This window comes from Coffea eugenioides, chromosome 7 (assembly GCF_003713205.1).
Source record: "Coffea eugenioides isolate CCC68of chromosome 7, Ceug_1.0, whole genome shotgun sequence".
Lineage (NCBI taxonomy): Eukaryota > Viridiplantae > Streptophyta > Magnoliopsida > Gentianales > Rubiaceae > Coffea > Coffea eugenioides.
In genome coordinates, this window is record NC_040041.1 from 38,638,027 (window position 1) to 38,659,430 (window position 21,404).

Here is a 21,404-nt window from a genome sequence, read left to right on the forward strand (position 1 = left end):
TGGGAAAAAAATTCAGGTTTGATACGATAATTTGAAAAATCATATCTCCCATTCTACATGTCAGAAATTAGAAAACTAGGTGCCGTTGGAAACCTCTTTGAAAGTACTAAAAGTTCTTAGAATATACTTTTCTAAGAATACACTTTTCTAAGATTCCAAATGGAAAACATTCAAAAATGAGCTCAAAGTTGTTGTTTTGGTTCATAAGGCAGATTTAAGTTGGTTTTTGGCCAACTTTGAAAATTCGGAAAAATTCACTTGAGTGAAACTAGCCTTTGAAATTTGTAACTCTAATAGTGTTGTAATCCAAATTTACAACAAAACAAGCGGGACAAGAAACGGAGTTTCGAGCACCGAGATATAGCAGCTCAAAATTTGGGAAAATTCGAAACTGCTGAACAAATTTCCAGATTTGAGTTTCCGATTTTGGGACCTTAGTTGGGTATCAAAATGGACTTGGATTGGTACAAAATTTGGCAGTATAATACTCCTATATAAAAGGGCATTCTCTATCAACTTTCATGGAAAAATACCTTCGGGAAGGTAGTCAACCAAACACCCAAAGTTTCGAAAATCCTAAGGCAGAACTGCCTTGAGCTTTTTGGTTTTCCATTCCAAACATTTGGTCAAGGAAAATCCTCCAAACATAGTTCATTAGTGTAGGAAAAGCCTAAGGAACATTCATGGTACATTTGGTAAGTGTTTAACACCCAAAAATTCAATTAGCAAGTCTACACCAAGCCTTGCATCAAATCTGTCCAAAAGTTAGGGTTTTCAAGAGCAGGGCAGGTTCCGTATTTTGATCACAAATCACTCAAATTAACTCAGAATTGAGCATGGTTTATGGTGTTGGAAAATACATTCATAGAGCTATAATTTCACAGAAGAAATCATTTTGAAATTCGGCACACAACTAGCTCGAATTCGAGCCACAAGTTGCAGCCTCAGCATTTCATTCCAGGAAAACAGAGAAACAGAACAGCCAACTTTAAATGGTTGGTTCGGCTCACACACATGGAACCAGAATGTGCATTTTATACCGTGGAAAGCTGGGAATGTCTAGTTTCAAATTCCACTGACGGCACTCAATTTTGACATCGGAGCACAGAGTTATGGACGAAACAAGAAAGCTGGTCTGAGCATTACGGGAACAGTTTCCAGGTTTACTAGCTTCACGAAAATAATTCCTTTGACCAACCAAACCTCAATATTTTTCCATGAAATTTTGTACACCATCTATACAACATATAAACATCATATACAAGCCATTAAACCCTCAAAATTCTGCAGAAAAGGGTACGTCCAAAGCAGGGGCAGAATCGAAACTTTTTACTCCATGCACTCCTTGAAGTTTCTTCTAATTATACACCATTAATCTACCATTTTGAGCACTAAACCAAGATTAAATCCATCATCAAGCATGAGATCAGCCCTCAAGACAAAGGTGGGAGTTCATAGAGCCCACCCATTTCATTTTACACCATAAACAAGCTAACCAAAGGCATAAATGAACTTAACTAGGTAAGATAACCTCCAAATGACAAGATTCTATGAGTTGATCATCACTTACCTCTTTGGTGTGCAAAAACCAGAAATTTCGGTCTCCCCTTTGGCCAAGAAAAACCGTGAAAGCTTCCCCTTTTTATAGCTCAAGATGATCCTCTAGTGTAGAGCTAAGTGCTGTGAAAATTTGGTAGGATTTAGTTGAGGATTGTGCAAGAATTTGGAGATGGAAAAATTTGAGAAGCCTTGGTTGTTTTTGCTGCTTGGGTGCCGGCTGAAATGAGCATGAGAGAGGGTAAGTTTGGTTCAAATTTGGCTTCCTAAGGAAGCTTCATTTGTGTGGCTAGAAATGGTGCAAAAGTCAACTCTTCTACCGCGCACACTCGCGCGCGTTTCGTGCTCGATTTCTCTCGCATTTGTTTCACTAGTGCACTAAACCTCTAATGCACTTATATTCATGTAAATATTATTCACTCTTATTCGTCCCAAAATAAGGGTCTAAAGTCCCTCAATTAAAATCGCGCGTGTGAAAACGCGTACCACCAATTTAAGCGCGATAACGCGAAACCTCCAAGAAATCCTTATAACGATAATACTAATAACTATCACTTGAGTATTTAATCGTTAAAATACCTAATTTAGGTCCATTGTATAAGTCTTTAATATTCCAAGCCTATTGTACTCTCAATCGGGTAAAATTTCCAAGCACTATTCACTGTTCTCACTAAACGCGCTCCCGGAAATTAATTTTTGAAACAAGTCACTTTAAAAATATAATGAAGCTATATTTCCACGTAATTAGGTTCAATAGGTCTAGAAAATAATACTCGGAATAAATGAACAAGTAAATAATTAAATAAGCTCAAAATAGAGTTTTAATAGGAGTTTTACGAGTCCTCACATGAGTCGAGTATTAACTCCTCAAATCTCCAATAAATTTGTATCCATGCGTCTTTTGGAAAACTATCCACGCGTGAGTAGTATATGCTCACTTAGAACTTATTCACCTTTAATTCTCGATTAACTTTTCTTAATCTGCTATTGTCCGTTCTTAATTTCCCCAGGATAATCATACTCTCGAATATAATATCACCTTGAAACACTCGTGTTCATTATTTCTCACCTAAACAATCCTCCGAAAATTGAAGTTGTTAACGGGACGTTTTAAAAGCATAATGAAGACATTATTCCATACGAATGGATTTAAAATGGTCGTAATAAATTATTTGGGGAAAACAGGTGGATAAATACTTAATTAAACCATTAATATTCGATAAAAATAAGAAATTTTTCGGGTCCTCACAAGCAGGGTATGAGATAGAGTAGACCGAGCCATTACTAGTGAAATTTGTGTTAGGTGGTGTTGGATATTTTAATTAAAAAAATCACATATTTATTTTGAATTCAAATTAAATAAATTACAAATTCTTTAAATAAATTTTCAGTTACAAATTGAAACATTTAAATGTGTAACTTATGAGATTTATGTCTTGCATTTGTAACTTATGTAATGATTAGGTTTTATGAATTCATTTAGTAATTTTTTACTGTTATACAATGAATCTAAACTTTTCAATTTGTAACTGAAATATGAGGTGAAATTCCTATTAATGTTGGTATTTTAATATTCCTAGTTTCTTAGCCTATATATAAGGCATCTATCAACCAAACCATATGCATACTTTGCTATCTCTATACTACCTCCTATTTTTCTTTAACTACTATAAGAGTTTATAGGGCAAAGATCAGTGTTAGTGTGAGGTTTCTGTCTTATTCCAATAATGTAGATTGGAGTAGACTACAGTGTACAAAAGGCTGGGCTGTTGTATCCGGGAGGCGACATGCTAAGACCTACTACACCGGAGGATACTCCGTAGGAGCGCGAATCGTCTTAAAGAGAGCAACTTGGTCCGCGCCTCAACCCATGCCAAATTAACATTTTTATGGTGTGATACACCGAACGTTAGGAGGTTGTTTGTAAAGAAGATATTGGAGTTTATTTCTTTGGGTTTGATTTAAAACCTTAAATTTGTTTTAAAGGGACTAGAAACCCTAAAGTCTAATAAAAAACCCTAGTTACTTGTGACTAACCAGTTTTCTTAAATCTCTTATATTTTACTCGAAACCCTAATTGTAATCAATGGAATTGTAAAAATCCCTCACTTTTTTCTTAAATTTCCTTTTATTTGGCATTTATTCCTTTCTAATAGCTTTACTACTCATTCACATCCTCAGTAATTGCAATCAACCATAGAATCAAGGGTTTTCCCTGTAGGTTCTTAGTTCGGGTAAATTAGGACTTTTTGCGTATTTTGACCGTGTGATCACTTGGTGAGATGTGTGCACTAAATTCAGTGATTAAGGGTGAGTTTAGATGTTATTAAGTGTGTGATTAGAAGTAAGAATCATAAGTTAGTGAATTATAAGTTAAAACCCTAGTATACACGATTTAAGAAAAAACGGGTTGAACCGACGGGTACCATTTGTTACCGAGTGAGTGCACCACTTGAACACTACTTTATTACCTTAATTTCCTTACTATTAATTGATTAAAATCAGCCCCCAAAATATCCTCAAGGCAGCCGAAATATTGGACCAAAAATAAGAGAGAAAAAAACAAAATTTGACTACCAATCAAAGTGTGACACTTGTCACCTTTGACCCAAATTCATTTCTATCATTTTAACCTTCTTGAAGCTTCATTTGAGCCTTCATTTTCAGCCTAGCAGCCGTGAGAGAGAGAGGGAAAAACAAGAGAAAGAGAGCTTCAATCCATCATGGGTTTTGCTTGATTTAGTGAGAAAACAAGAAAACTAAACCGATTAAACTTACCTTGTGGTGTTTGGCAAGCTTTGTGTGGAAGAATATTTGGAAGAAAGTGGTGTGTTTCTTTCCTACAGGGGACCTTTGGAAGGTACCATGACTGCCTATCCCTTTTCTCTTCTTTAATCTTGTTAAAGTTTAGTTAGAAGCTCTTAATCTTGCCTTATGACGGTTAATCGGTTAGTTTTGATTGATTCGTTGGATATGGAGCTAGGGTTTACATTTTTAGCTTTGATTATAGTTATCTACCTCTTAATTGATGTTATTGAGCTAGTAGTTGATGGCTTTGATGATAGAGTACTTGTTGGATATGAATTTCTAGTGGAAAAGTTCACATTCCAGAATTGAGATTCTTCTTTGTTCTGTTTTGCCTGGTTTTGTTTGACCATGATGGGGGCCGAATTAGGCTTAGCACAAAACATGAAAGTTGTAGGGAATGATATTTTATAGCTTCCTGTAAAAGTTGAACCTAATCCGAGCATTGTAACACATAAAAAGACAAAAATACCCCTGACTGCCATAGGTTAGAGCTCTGTTCGGCGTTTGACATTTTCACCAATCTGATCGCATCTGTTCACCCTGAATCCGTACTGAATAGCCATTTGGAGCCAAAAACACAGGAATGTTGTTATTGTGCTATGTTCTTAGGCTTTCTAACGCCCCCTGTTGGAAAACGCCTTTAATCGGACTTCGGTACCTTGCAGTTATTATCTTTTACGGCATCTAGTGTGGTTAAACTAGCCCTAATTGTGAGATTCTGGTTCTGTAAATTTTGAAAATTTTGACCTGGATACACTACGAACTGCGACTGAGTTGGTTCTTCTTCAAAGTTGGCAGCCCCTTTTATCTTAGCTTTAGAAATGGTATAGGCTGTCGGTTGTGTCTTGATACACTAAGTGATGTCAACATCTGTCTTTTGTTTTATGACTTAAACTTCATTTCCGGACATTTCCTAGCTTGAACACGACAGAGCTATTGAACGGCATTGAAATGAGGATTATTTTTGTGTGTGACTTTTGGGGACTTGATTTGAGGAAAATAGTTGAAAGCCATAAATGGCTGGAAAAGGTAAAACACAAGGGGCATGCCGCCAAATTTTCCACTGGATAACCTGCCTTTGGCGTTTCTAGTTCTGTATTCTGCAATTTGACTTGGATACACTAAAAAAAACTGGGTTTGAGCTGTCTTCATGGAAGTTGCTGTAACTCTTTCTCTAGCTTCAGACACACAGTACATTTGATCCGATTGACCACAGCTCCAGTTTATGGTCAAATCGTGTAACCCGCTTTTTATTACCGTTGTATTTTCTGCGCACGCGCGCATGCTGTTCCTTGTCCTTTGCCCTTTTGTTCGTTTTATCCTTATTTCCATTTGTGATAGGTCGATTCACTTGATAGTTGGAGTATCGCATCCTTGATCAGATTGAGTATAATCTTCTGTCACAGGCAGTGACGAACCGGACGGAGTCGGTGGACCCGTATAAAGTGCCTTGATTTGCGTGCTCACTATTTTGAGTGAGTAATTGGGTTGTTTACTGATGTGAAATTGTCAAAGTGTTTTGTATATGTTGAATGGATACTTAGACGAGGGTGTACTTTATCTCATTCGACCTAAGCCCATCCTTTGTTTTGATTTCATATGTGGGAATACAAGCCTTATGTTGAGTATCACCCTTTTGTTGTGTGCTGATGGGGGTGATTACATGACTTGAGTTGAACCCCTTTTTGCTGTGTGCTGTTGGGGTAAGTACTTTGTTGTGTACTTTGTTAAGAGATATCATCTATTGAGAGATTGGATATCTCAGGGTTTGGTTCCAACCCGGTTCCAAGGGTAGACGAACTATTCGAGCCAGCCTGGACTTGATCGAAGTTAGTTCCATGCTAACCTTGGGATTTCGTTCTTTGTTAAAGTTTTGATTAAAACTAAGTGATTTTGTTTCGCTCGAGTTGCTATGTGCTGTTGACTAGTCAGCGGGGGTTGATAAGGTGAACGGGGAAAGTAAGTGGAGTCTACGGACCATGTGTACTTTGGTTGACAGAGTGTCAACAGGCATTCAAGCTCGGGAAATTGAACTGGCTTTGGAGCCACCCGTATCCTACCATTGTGATGTTACCTTTCTGTTATTGATGTGAAATATCCTGATTTACTTGTTTATTTGGATGTGATCTACGTTTTTATCCCTGATTATTCACTAAGCATATAGTTTACCCCATTCCATTTGTTTTCCTTAACAGGGGGTTCGAGCGAGGCGTGAGACTTGTACAGAGTAGTCTAGTTTTGAAATTTTGAAATGGTACTCGCGCTAGCACCTGATTAGGGTTGTTTGGACTCAAATTGTAAATACTTTGAAATATTTTGGTGTGTAGAAGTTTTGTATCTGGATTTGACCATCAATATATATATTAAGTTAAAATGGATGTGTTATTTATTTTCTATGGATGTACATTATTTTTCTTGTGCTATGAGTGAGTGAGTCCTGGCGAGAGTTGGACAGGCGATCCGCTAAACCCTTTGGTACACCCTAGGGGGAGGTGGGGTCGTCACATATGGTACAAATTATTTGCATTTTTAATGCAATATTGAGGTATGAATTTTTGTTAATTTATTTGTTAAATTTTATTAGAGAAATTATTGTTACTTGTATGATTTATTTTGGTCTAAAACCAACAGGTGGCTATAAGGAAGTGGAGCAGGTTCAGATGTCCTAAGTTTAAGTGGATGATGCACGGTCATGAATTTGTAGTTGATGCGAGAATCGCGGAGCTAAGACCTTGTGATTTCTTGTTAGGACAAGACTGGATGGAATGTTACCCGATTCTCAAGATGAGTTTCAACCCACCTAGCGTTTTAGTGGTGAAGGAAGGAAAGATAGTCGAGTTGCATGGTTTGAGTGGGTCAGTTACCTCTGAGACTATGAACAAGAACAAGAACAAGAAGGAACTGCAAAATGGTTGACTGGTTGAGTGTTCTATGTTTAGGTGGATCAGAAGAAACTAGATGTTCGTTAAATGGATTTCTTAGATCTTTACATCCATAAAGACTGGTTATAACACCAGATTTTGAATATCAAGCCCTTCCCACTATTTTGTTAGCCATCATATTTCTAACTGGTCAGAGGAGTTTTGTGCATGTCACTTGAACGTATCTGCCTTGGATCCCCTTGACTTACCTTTTTGCAAGCAGCACAATCGTGTCATGTAACAGACAGAATATGTAACATAGGAGGAAGGGACGAGAATGGCCTTCTTCTTCGGTATTTCGTCCCTAACCTATCTTCTTCTTTGGTTCAGTGGCTGTGTTCTCTTCTTTTGTGCTTAGATTGTAACTTTTGGTTCGACTGGAATACTACTAGTATTTCTATCCAAGTTCTAGTCGCTACTGTTTTTGTTTATGAGTTGATCCTCTGAGTTGCTTTAGTATGCGAAATTGCTGTTCAGATGCATCATTTTAGCGGCATGTATCTTAGACCACGTTTTTACTGTGGATAATTATAGAATAAACTCGTTCTATTCTAGCTTTATTTTTTTTACCCATTTCACATTCACATTTTTTGTTTTTTGTTTTTTTGGCCTGTGAGATAGGATTTTGTTGCTTATTTGTCCATAACTGTCTGAAATAGTCTGTGCACTGAATCTCTCACCCCGAATTTCCAAGGAAAGGTGAAAATATTGCTTGAAGCAGAATTTCCAGGGAGACCTATTGGTAAAACACAAAGGAAAAAGCAAAATTACAGCGTTTTTAGCAGAGAGATGCTACAACAATCAGCAATTTTATCTCCATCCCTTTACCGTTAGGGATTTGTCCCTAGAGTTCATTTGCCATTTCCAGGTATCAGTCATGCTACTTGCTGGGATTTTCCTCATGAAGCTATATTCTTTACACCACAAGCTTTCAGATGCTGAATGCTAGGACGGTATGCAAGCGTGCTTTTTGAGAAGACATAACACTCATGGCCGCATGGTTCAATAAAGCAAACTCAGGAATCAAAACAAATAAGGAGACCATAATGGAAGCAAAAGTCTTGATACTGATCAATCAGGCCCCAAAAATCATCAAGGGTTAATGATAATACTAGAAGCAGCATTTCTGGCATAGACCTGTGTCTACTTTTATAGATCACGCTTGCTTTCACCTTTTCTAAAACTCCTATTCGGAAGCTTAACGTGCTAGCACTTGGACCTTTGAGTAACACAGACCAGTTCTATGCAAGAAATTTCCTGCAAATCATCATATGGTCAACCAGTGACCCTAACCATTAGGAACACTCTGGTGCCCCAAGGCCAGACACCCATACCATGTGTATACAAGTCTAGCTAATCTAGAGAAAGGGGAACACATCATTACTTAGAAACTGGATTATCCAAAACCAAAACCAACGTTTTCATATACAAGATGGAATGAAACCATACTTTGGAAGCCTAAACTGCTATGCTTCACTATCAAGATCAACCTGGCAGAAAGAGAGAAATGAGGAAACCAAAACGATACAGCGAGATTCCTATCTTTTCAAGTTAGAATGCACAAAAATGCGACATCTTTTTGCTTAAGTTTTATGTCGCACAACCTGCCCGAAGGAAATCCCAGTACTCATTTAGCTTGTGGTCTGATGGTGTGACGCGATCCCACCTTCCTGTGCAGAATATGGCATATGCATCAGCTGCATACCTGGCCAAAAAAAGAATATCAGTTTAGTTGACGCCAAATTTGAGAAACTCTTTTATACAAGTCAATGATCTACAGGGTTTGTGTACATTTTGGGTTTTCTACAGCTATGGTACAGCCAAAATCCTGAGAGTGAGAAAAATAACTTGTACCATAAGGTATGTCTGCACATGTGACACTGGCAAAATGTAGTGGAATACGTTTCAATTTTGACCATGTCATATAATTAAAAATCTGCCAGCCACTTTGACTTTTGATTGAAAGGTTATCAAGACAAGAATTACTAAAAATACAAACATTTACCATACCCTCATTAAGCAATTCTACCAGCAAAAACAAGAACATGTTACCATAGGCACTCACAAGGAAAGGCTAGAAAATGAAAACTATTTCCACCAACTGGGTATATAAATCAAACACCAGGACCCCTCATCTTGGGTCTCTGCTCGCAACTTCTTGCTGTCTAACCATTGACTCGAAAATCAGCACTTCTCAAATACAAAAACACCAATAACAAGAATGCACCTCTGAATTCAATTGCATATCCTTCTCTTATACGATTGAGTATTCATTTTATCAAGGTTTCATGAATCAAGACAAAAAATTTCAAGCTTTTCAATTCATTCATAGTTATTCAAGAATTGATTGAAGTCAGCAGTTACCACAAATAGAAGTCCCTTAGCTTTATTGTCCAGTCAAACTTAAGGGAAAACTACATAAGAAATCAAAAGGGGTTACAACTGTCATAGTTAATTGACTGCAACACATTAATTTGCCTGCTTCAGAAAAACACTGCTTGTTTCACTATCTTTTATGTGGTCTACCGTCCAGAAATATCATACCTTTAATTTTGATCCAAACAAATTGTCTGAAGCCTGGATAAAAGAGAGTCATCATATAAGGTTTGCAACTCTATCTCTGTTTGTATTTTGTGCAGGATTTTGGGAGTGGGGAACTACCAACTCTGTTGACACCAAAACTGGGCTACCCCTTTTTCCTTAATTTTTTCTTTTTAAGAAAAGTAAAATTTCAGCTGAAAGGTTTGACAAAAATGGGTGTCAATGTCAAACTTGGTAAAAATGCCTTCTTTTGTAAATTACCTATTATTCCAAGACAAAAAAAAAGTAATTGGTAACAACATGGTGCTTGTCAGTAAGGAAGATTAATTTCAGGAGACAAAAGGTACTTTTGCTTGTTTAACAATGTTAACATCATAGAAAGCACAAAAAAAAAAAGATTAGAGAGGGAGAGAAACAGGACAATCAAATGTGAACAAGATGCTTTCAAATGCAAATTATGCTGTTCAGATAAAAAAATTTAAGGCGAATAATCATGTTTACGCATTTCATTATTTCAGAACAATCAAAATCTACAATCACTACACATCCACATACCCTTGGTAACAGCATTTTGTTCCACTAACATGATTCAATAGTCTAAAACATCTTTTAATTTCTATTCTAGCATATAACACCTCCATAAAAAATTTACTTTAACGTAAGTACATAATTGGCAACCAATTACGCAAATTGATAGAACCACATATCAATCTAAAAAATGAGAAACCGTAAAATCTATTGAGAAACCATAAAATCTATGGAGCAAGATAAGTGGAATGAAGCACGTTCACCAAAAAGGCAAGAACCTTCAGTGAATCAGGTTATTCAAAAAGTTATCAACAGCTTCAAGCAATTTCTAACGGACAGACACCAAAAGATCAAGAACAGAGTGAGATGACTGTAGATTTGTGTCTTCATACACTTCCTGCATCCAGCCTCCCTCCCCCCCCCCCCCCGGGGCTCTCTCTCTCTCTTCCCTTCTAACTTCACCACAAAGATGTCAAATGACTAAGGAAAATTAAGTATTGGCTCTTATGACTGTTCACAAAAATGAAAATAGTTTCCACTAAAATAATGCAATTCGAAACTTAATGTGGATACTTCTACCATGCTTCCCTCTGCACTCACACAGAGTATATCAGAAAGTTGTTCTGGTGAGTGTTTCCATTTTATTCGGGCAAAAATACAGGATACCAATTCAAACTAGGTGTAAGTTCCCAATACTATTGACTCCAAGATTCTACCCTTAAATCTGTATTCTGTGCTAAATGAGCCGAATAGACAAGAAACTCTTAGGTGCAAATGATTTAGACATTTTAAAAATGCTTTATGTCCTCTATTATCTAATTAAATTGTCAACATACAGTTTTCCAATTTTTCTTCTTCCTTCTATATTTCCTATTAATCTAATACATTTCTGCAGTAGCATCCCTAAGCTAATCCATTCACATTCTCAATTCAGCCACTAGAGCATCATAGCTCCATCCTTTCAAATCAGACACTATCACCTATTCTACGTTAAACTGCATCTTAAACACAGAAGATTGTGCCAATCAAGGGATGAAGAAAGGGGAAGAGCCTGAGATGGTACTGAACAATAGTTCCTACCCAAAGGAAAAGTTGAATTTTCCCCCCTTTTTGGTTGCTAGAAAATGACAGTTGGATTTGTTGGCGAGCTTGTACTGACAGGGTAGAAGTCATGCAGAAGGCAGTGGAAGTCTCAAACCCTTTTAGCTCAGGAATTGTAAGTTGAAATGGAGAATACAATTCAAAAACTAGAGAAAAATAACTTATTAAAGAATGATAGTGAACTGAGAAAATTGCAATGAAAGAACTTGAGAAAATTTGGCAGCAATTCAGACTGACTTCCTCCCTCATCATTCATTCATCCAACTCCCATTTCTAACCAATGGTAACCAACAACTGTGCCTAACCGCAAATAATTGACTCAGTAACTAACTGTATCTAATTGACAGCTATGTAACTTAGTCTTGCTGAGTCAGCATTCGATTAACTGCCAACCAATTGCAATTCAAAAAAGTACAATTCAAGCATAGGATAAAACCATTTTAGCAAGCAACATCTAGGTTGAATGGTTCTGATGTGGTTTTGTGTAATGGATAAAGCTTGGTTGTAGCAGGATGGAGTAGCAATTATGGAGGTCGACAACAATGCAATGGAGGCACATGAGTCTAAAAGGGTGAATGCAGGAAGTTGGAAGGTGGGAGAACAGAAAGATCAAATGGTCATACATCTTCAGATATAGGTGGAGGAGTACAGGGTGCAAATATGTTTGGAGGAGTAATGTTACATCTTAAAGTGCAAACAGGGAAAAAGGTATAAGATTTGAAAATTATTTACTATTTAGTAAAATCAGTCTCATAAAAACACATCATTTGCATACTAAAAGATGCAAGAAGCAGCAGGCAGACGAAGCGTAATGAAAGGACAAGAAGAGGGAAGAGAGGCATTGAGCTTGACAACTCTTCATTTTAAAGGCCTGACCTCATTAAGCAACAGTATGTACCACATTGCCTAAAATGCAGAAAAGTTGTTTTGCAGGAAATCAACTTTGTTTAGACGATATATTCACTACAATCAGAAAGCTAAAAACTTGTGAGACATGGTTTCAATTCTGGTTCAGGGTAATCCAAAAACTGCACAGGGAGCCTTCTTAGGTATATAATCTAGTTAGATACAAAGGATTATGCAGAGAAATTATCAGGACCAAAAATGTTAAACTGTTTCAAATGTTCTGTAATTGCTAAAACATTTTCTATTTTGACAAGGGTAGGGAAGGTCGTGCAAGAAAGAGCCACAACACCACCCATGACAAAATGGATCTGACCCACGGACTAATCCACGTACAGGGTAGATATTGTATATTAATAGAGTAAGATAGAAAAGCTTTTACAACTGGTCCATGTTTTAAGGGGATACAGTACCACAAGTATTTGCAGAAAGACCAGAATAAAATTGGTTCTCCTCTGACCAAGTAGGATGACTTATAAATGGTCCTTAAAAGTAAATTTCCAACTATTAAATGCACAAGACTTGGGAGTAAGAATCATGATCACCAGCCAGTGGTACAAAGATTTGCTAGATTTCATAAACAACTTCAAAGGAAAGAAAAGACTACAAGAAGGAAGAAATTGAACTCGTAGACTAATAAAAAAATACAGAATGAATCAGACTCCAGCAGCACTTCCAGGAAAGCTTTTGAAATAGAAGTATTGCAAAATCTTCCAATAGAGGTGGCAAGAAAGGGGAATTGGTCAAAGTTCACATTCTGCATTTGCAGTACATGCTGGTGAAGAAATGGGTCAACAATGGTTCAGTAACATATTGCCTATAAATATCAAAAATTAGTTATAGTCTAAGTCTGGAGATTTCTAGCACAGCTTGCCCAGTCTGGTTCCTTGTAATTGAATTTGGCTATACTCTTTAGAATCAATTAAACCCTTAATAATTCCAGAAATCAAATATGTTAAGCCACTAGATGTTTCATAGTAGTGCTGTTCAAATGTCATGCCACTCTAGAAGGAAACAAGAAACACCATCAAAGGAGTTTACTATGACATACTTTGAGAGTGCCAACACAAAATTTCTAGATGCAAGGATTAAGTTGTTTTCATCTTTCCCAATAGGTTCTTTTTACGTGTTTCAAGTAATAGCTTCCATTGCTTGCCAGGAATTCTGCTAATTTAATTTTCGAGGAGGAGTTTCTGTGTTTTATCATCAATACTAATTTAATGACTAAAAAAGATAAAGCGCAAATTTTGTTTCAAGTACTAGCTTCTATTGCTTGTCAAGAATTCTGCCATGTTAATTTTCAAGGAGGAGTTTGTGCGTTTCATCATCAATATTAATTTAACAACTAAAAACAGTGCAGCGCAAATTTGCAAGTTGATATAATCAATTAGTTAGATTTTCAAGTTCTTTTCTGGAGTATACAGTTTTCTTTTAGGGATAATTTTAGAAACCTCCCCTGAGGTTTTTGACAATTGCAGAGATCTCCCCTCAAGTTTATTAAATTACACCTGCCTCCCTTACTTTTACTGTTCATATAATAATATAAACCCAAAAGGCTATATTTTTTCTCAAAAATCCAAAACTACCCTTTCTGTACAAAAACAAAAAATATTTTGACAATTGCCTTCTTCCATGTTTCCGCCAAAGCCACTATACTAACAAACCAGCCTAGCAAACACTCTAATGCCAAATTCTAAACCTTCATCATCATAGTCATAAAATTGCTCCTCCCAAAGCATGCATCCAACCTTGAAGGTTTGTTCCATCCTTCAGATATATTCTCACCATATGGTTCCATGGAACGGCCAAGCTTACAATCAACTGCTCTTATGTTTGCTTAATCTTCAACATAGGATGCCATGTTTTGATTCCATACAAGTGGCTCTACTCCTACTACATGAGCCACATTATGGCCTCGAAGAAAATCCTCAGGGGAGATTTAGGCATTCATGGGATTAATCAAGTTTAAGAGAAGGAAAGGCATCATTATGACTATAGACATATTAAAGAAATTCATTTTGTCGAAAACCAAAATTCTATTCACGACTAATCACACCCCAAATTTCAAATCCAATGGCCACACCATCTCAAAACAAAATAATCTAGAATACCACCAAATCTCCAAACATGTTAACATCTTAAATATGGAGAAGAAGCTCTACTTCCAAAGTGAAACCACAACCAACAATTGCCATGCATAAAAAGAAATCCAAATGCAGTTATTAACATCTTAAAAAAGTTTTCTGGATGGATGATAGACAAATTAGCAAATTTACCAAATTCTGTCCCTCTTGAGCCTCTTCATCTCCTTTTAGTTTGAGTATGAAATCGGGTTTTACTTTAATCACCAAATCTGATCGCTCAACTAAACTTGTGATTTGGCAATTCCAAAGGGAAGACATGAGAAATAAGAATATATGGTAGAGCTTGGAGAGATCATTTGTGATCTGATTGGCAATGGTTGGTGGGAATTTGAGAGCGAGTTATAGAAGGAAGGGGCTGATGGATGAGAACGTAGTGACAGTAAGAGAGAAAATCATCATCAGCTGTAACTTGTAAACAAGATAGCCGAAGAGGTAGAGTTTCTTTTTCTTTTTCCTTTTCTTAATCTCATTTCATTGTATTATGAATTATCTATTAAGTGAAGGTCATTATTGTCCTTTTAGTGTGACAAGAGAGGTCAGTGTAATTTGTAAAACCCGAGGGGAGCTGTGTGAAATTGTCATAAACCTTAGAGGAGGTTTGTGAAATTATCCCTTTTCTGTAAACTATTTACCTGATAAACTAGGTAGTAGAATAAATAGAACCAGATAGCAGCCCAAACAAAAAGAAAGCCGAAATTTACAGAGTATACAAGGTGGAATGAAGCACCACCATGAAAAAGACAAGAAACTTCAAAAGATCTGGTTATTCAAGAATATATCAACAGCTTCTAATCTGTACAAAAATGAGCCAAACATTCTAGAAGCTCCTTAAAACCAATGATTTAGAGATGCTAAAATATACTATTCGTCTCAATTTTTCTTGGTTTTTTAATTCCTTTCTAGTTTTCATAGTATTCTAATCCATTTATACAATATCATCTCTGAAGATTGTAAAATTTAAATTTTGAAATTAATCACTAGTATCGGTAAGAAGCATCACGATTCCATGATTCCCAATCAGACAATAACACCTATTCTACATTATACTGCAGCATAGCACAAAGAATATGCCAATCAAGGACTATGGAAAACAGGTAAGGTTGACATGACAGTGGGCAATAATTTCTGGCCAGGGAGGAGTTGGATTTTTTTCTCTCCTCTATGCATGTGGGGATTCTAAAAAGGAGGCGTTAGATTTGCTAGTGAGATGCAGCGACTTGTAATAAAAGGGTGGAGGCAGGTGCAAGGGGCTAGTAGAGTGGTGATCGGGGTTTGGCTTGGTGGAAAATGTAGCTTAGTAGAGTGGAGTGACAGGAATGGGAATTGACAACTGGGATATGGAGACGCATCATAGGGAGTCAAAATGTGGGAATGCAGGGAGCTGGGAGATTGAGCAACAGAAAAAAAAAAATCAAATATTCAAATATATTCAGACATGGGGAGGCAGGTGCAAATATTTTTGGAGTAATCCGACATGTTACAATGAAAACAAGTAAAAAGGCAAAAAACTAGAAGCATATTTACTATTTAGTAAAATCAGTCTCATAAAAGAATGTCAAATCCCAGGTTCATGTTTTTCCTCACACTACCGTTCTCCACATGCATGATTACCATCCTCCCTTTCAACAATAAGGAAAAGTTATGCTTGATTGTGCTTATACCTATAGAGGTTCCTTTTCTGGAAGATCCATAATAATGAGAAAGGCCGGTCACGTCAGAGACATCAATCAGATTCAAGGATAACACCCTCTTTTTTAGCTGTAGCAAATGAAGAAAGCATTGACCCCAGAAGAAGCAGGAGGCAGCAGAAGAAGTTGTACAAGAGCAAATTGAAAGAGGACACAGCAGACAAGAAGATAGAGAGAAGCAGAAGTAGGAACACATAATGTCCATTTCTTTATCCTTTGAATCTCCATTTTGAAAAAATAAATATAAACTTTTGCATCTACATTTTTAGTTGGGAGAGTATGAGCGGCTAAAAGTTACAGAGCTCCAGCTATTAAACATTTAAGTTAATTTTTTACAAGAAAAAATAAAGGACTAAAGGATCTAAACATTAGCATTCATGTCTACTTGTTAGCGTTCCAAATTACAATCATTTGCTTCCTGAAGGTATTCAGGTAGTACACTATTTGCAAAAACTTCCAGTATCTATCCATAACCGTCACCATTATATGTTGTCACAATTGACCCCCTTTGGATATACATTTACCAGCATCAATGTAAGGTAATGCCACAGTTGAATTACCCACCTGCCAAAATTTGGCTCTGGATTGCTCCAAAAGCAATGTGCCATTAACTGTGGTGAACTATCACAAAAATAAGAAGAGGACATGCTAATGTAAATAAAACTATTTTCCTCTGTTATTAGAGAGAGAGACAGAGAAGGCCATGAAAGAAACAAGTTCGTAATTGAGATTTCAAATTTGTTTGAAAAGTTAAAAAGCAATCAATGAACTTGCAGAAATAAAAGGTTGAGGAAATTACTTTGAAACCTTGAATATCTAGATTATAATTGTTACAGCACGCTGTAACACACTCCATGAGAAAAAAGGCATTGAAAGGGCTTAGAAAACTCTACAATAACATGCCAAATTTTCCCTTTCGCCTTCTAGGATGTCAATTACAAAATCAGAAATTATATGCCGAGCTTTATGCTTGCACTAAATATCAAACTCAGATACATGGAGAAAGGCTCCAATACATCTTCATGAGCAGTTGAATTGCTTCCAATTGGATTAAAAAGGCAAATTTACATTATCAATGTAAGAGGGTTTGCAAACTTACTTTCCTATACCATGCAGTTGTGTCACATGAGTCCAACTTTCTCCAAGATATTCCGCAGAGAAACGCTTAATCATCACTGCCCTCTTCCTATGCAAGCCTAAAGGTTGTATAATCTTTTCTATGTCCTCCGCAGAAATATGGCTTGCACTTTGAGCAGTTGGACACAGGGTGAAAAGCTCATCTATGACTCTTCTAACCTGCATGGAATTTTACCAAATATTAGACATATGTGGCATACGACCTTTTCAACAACAAATTCTCTCCACATCATTCATACAAAGTGCACTAGTACTTGGAATACTAGCTCTTAATTCTGAAACAACAGTGTATTAAGCATAAATTATAGACTAGGAATAAAACACATCGACTACTGCAAAACAGAATATGTTATCAGGAAAAAAATCCCACTCCCTTTTCCTTCTGAAATCTTGGCAAAAATTTAAACTACATTCCTCCAATAGAATTTTAGGGGACACAAAGAAAAACGATGGTTTATCATTTAACAGTTTGGAAAGTGGAAAATGAATTTCGGAGGGTTCTGTCAGAGAATGATCCTCCCTTCTTCAGCCCATTTTAAGGAACTGGAAATTCAATTGCTAAAAATATAAACCAAATGAAGGCCTATTCCCTACCTCAAAAAAGTTAGAACAGGAAAGAAGCAGATATGACATGAGTATCATCTCTTCTTGGCATTAGCATGCTTCCTTCAGTAGAAAGGGTACTTTAAGGAGCTTCTCTCCAATTAAACAAATAGGTTTTAGTTTCCCAATGATGTATTGCTGCTCAAGAGCCAGATACAACTCAAATACCTTTCCTTAGTGGCATCTGCTTCTGTCCTTGAGGAGTAGTTGTAACTTCAGAAACTTTGTTCCATTAATCGCATTAAGTTACACATCCTCCCAACTCAATAAAAGCTCATAAATTGCAAATTGTACAGTGGATTCTCCCTGCAAGTTTCAATCTCTTTGTATTTTGTCCAAAAGGAAAGAAAAAAAAAACAACTTTTCTGGGACAGTCCCTATTAGCTATTGTGTTTTAGAAACATAAAGGATGCATGACGATCTGCAACCCCTAAATGGTCTTAATTAAATGCTAATATGTCTTAATAATTCCCTCAATTTCAATGATATGAACAGTATTGATCTGAATTGTTGGAATCAGCCAAATCAGGGAAAAGTAGAGATACGCATGGCAGCAGGCATGAAATTCTGTTAAGCAAAAGAAATTTGTTGACTAGTTTGGTGACAATTGTCAGGAAAATCTAACTATTGTGCAGAATGTATAGTTTCCCTGGAGCAACGAGAAGTATGTGGAAAGTTTTATTCTATGTCCACACAGACCTGGTCAAAGAAACGATACAGATTAATAAAGTTCACCAGAATTAAGAAAAAGCATGTTCCAGAATAAGCATATTTCTCCTTATCTCATGCAGAGGAAGTGTCAAATGACCACAAGACGAAACTAAACAATTCTGCTTAATGAAGTGGGTAAACCAATTAGAAAAGATTCAATTCTAACAGACATGTCTGGACTCAAGTCGAAGCAAGAAACAGGAGTCAGTTAATAACCTGTAAACCTGTTGTGCAATTGAGAAGTATACAAATAACCAATACCCTCCAAGGATCATGAGCATGATTTTCCTGGAGTAGATTGAAAGGGGATCGTGGTGGCTTCCATGAGTTTTCCAAAGTCTTTCGTTGGTAAGCCTCATCTCGTTTCTGGGCATGAGAAAAAGTACGCTTTTTATCACGTTTACTTCGTTTTGGCAGAACTATGACTTCCACTGCATCTTCCCCCTTTGCCACCTCTCCATTATCTGTAGACTTAAAAAAGTAAGGAGAAACAACTCGAATTTCTTTCCTTGCTTTCTTTTGACCCTTTACACCACGTTTTCCCACCCCAGATGCAATCTCACCATTTCTATTTACCAAATTCTTCTCCCCCAGCCGTGCCACTACTTCTTTTTTTGCTTTCTTCCGACCAACCTCTTGGCAACTTTTTCTTTTCTTTGGTCCAATACCACCATTATTTCCCGATCCATTTTCCAAATTCTTCTCCTCCCCCTGTGCCACTACTTCCTCACCCATAGACTTATCCACAGACTTGACAAAGTAAGGAGAAACAACTCGAATTTCTTTGCTCTCTTCCTTTTGGCCACCCTTTTCATTACTTTTTCTCTTCTGTGATGCAATCCCAACAATTTCTTTCTCATTCTTCAAACTCTCATCCCCTTGTTTCATGATCTTCTCAAAACAAGGCTGGCGAATTTGCCCACGTGAAGCATTTCTTTCAACTTTACTGCCCTTATAAGCAAACTGTGACAATAAATTATCTAGTGCTTTGTTCATCGACTTACCTGGAACAGTAACCTCACTTCTGATACCAGACTCCATTGTCTCGGCAATACTGCTGCAATTCCTCTTTTCTTCCAGTCTCTTCTCATCACAAAAAAACCCAATTGGCCTCAAACAATTACTCAAATACTCCTGTTTCATCTCCTTCCCCTCTCCATCTCCAACCCTACCATCAACCAATGAATCCCAACCATTTTTCTCCAAAGTACTACCAATAATATTGCCTACTTTCACACCTAAATTATGCTCACCTTCCACCCTCTTTTCCACAGCATTAGCCCTGCATTTTTGTCTCCTCTCTTTTTTCTTTTCCCCAAAATTAACACCTAAAATCTCACCATTTCCACTTACCAAATTCTTCTCCTCCCCCTGTGCCACTGCTTCCCTATCTGCAGACTTGAGAAAGTAAGGAGAAACAACTCGAACTTCCTTTTTTGCTTTCTTCCGACCACCCTCTTCGCAACTTTTTCTTTTCCTTGATGCAATCCCACCGTTATTTCCAGATTCATTTTCCAAATTCTTCTCCTTCCCCAACAACACTACTTCCTTATCCACAGACTTGACAAAGTAAGGAGACACAACTCGAATTTCTTTGTTCGCTTTCTTTCGACCAACTTTTTCACCGCTTTTTCTCTTCCCTGATGCAATCCCAACCATTTCTGTCCCATTCTTCAAATGACCCTGTTCCCTCTCCAATTTCTCATCCCTCCGTTTCATGATTTTTTCAGCACAAGGCCGACGAATTTGCCAACAGGAAGCACTGCTTGCAACTTTACTGCCCTTATAAACAAACTTATCTAGTGCAGTGTTCATCGAAACCACCGAATCACCCGGAACATTATCCTGACTTCTGATACCGGACTCCATTTTCTCGCCAACACTGCTGCAGTTCCTCTTTTCTTCCACGCTCTTCTCGTCACAGAAAAGCCCAATTGGCCTCGAAAAACTTCTCGAATCCTCCTGTTTCTTCTCCTTTCCCTCTCCATCTCCAACCCCATCATCAACCGATGATACCCATCCATTTTCCTCCAAATTACTACCAATAATATTACCCACTTCCACACCTAAATTATTCTCACCTTCCACCCTCTTTTCCACATCATCATCTCTACATTTTTTGCTACTCTTTTTTTTGTTTTCCCCAAAATTAACACCTAAACATCCACTACCCAGATTTTCCTTTAAATTAACCCCAAACCCACCATCAAAAGAACTCTTCTTCCTATTTTTCTTCCTCTTTTTCTCCTTATTTTCATCATCATGATCTTCATCATTACCATCAAAGGAGAGATTGGCTTTTAGCTTCATCTTTTTTTCACCTTCAGCAGGACTCTTCTTGGTTCCAAAAGGGTTTCATAGGAAAACAAACAAACAACAAAATAAAAAGTGACTTCTTTGTGGCGGGTCACTAGAAGGTGCTGGTATTTTACCGCTTTGTGACCCCAAGCAGCCGGGAAATTGTGCGGGGCTGTTTCCATAACGAAAATTATACATGTTTAGTCCCTCATATTTTGACGAATATGGGCTCTGTTTGGATTATCTGTTTTTTGAGTTGTTTTTCAAAAACAGCACGGTAGCATTTCATTTTTGAAATACAAGTCCGTTTGGATTAGTTATTTTTGGGGTTATTTTTCAAAAACTATATGAAAAACTTTTATTGTAGATGTTTTTTGGATTATTTTTAGGAGTATTTTTAAAACATATTTTTAAGTATTTTTATAATTTATAATTTATAATTTTTATATTTTTATATTTATATA

The 21,404-nt window shown here is 37.0% G+C and overlaps 1 protein-coding gene across 1 annotated transcript; it reads right to left on the reverse strand.

The window, feature by feature from the left end:
- Nucleotides 1–8,325: 8,325 nt before the first annotated feature.
- LOC113778492 lies at nt 8,326–21,029 on the reverse strand. Its single transcript, XM_027323923.1, has 3 exons — nt 18,859–21,029; nt 17,291–17,487; nt 8,326–8,991 (listed from the first exon to the last, which is right to left on the reverse strand). The coding sequence occupies exons 1-3, from the start codon at nt 20,950–20,952 to the stop codon at nt 8,877–8,879; spliced, it is 2,406 nt and encodes an 801-aa protein (XP_027179724.1). The 5' UTR covers nt 20,953–21,029; the 3' UTR covers nt 8,326–8,876.
- Between the last annotated feature and the right edge of the window lie 375 nt (nt 21,030–21,404).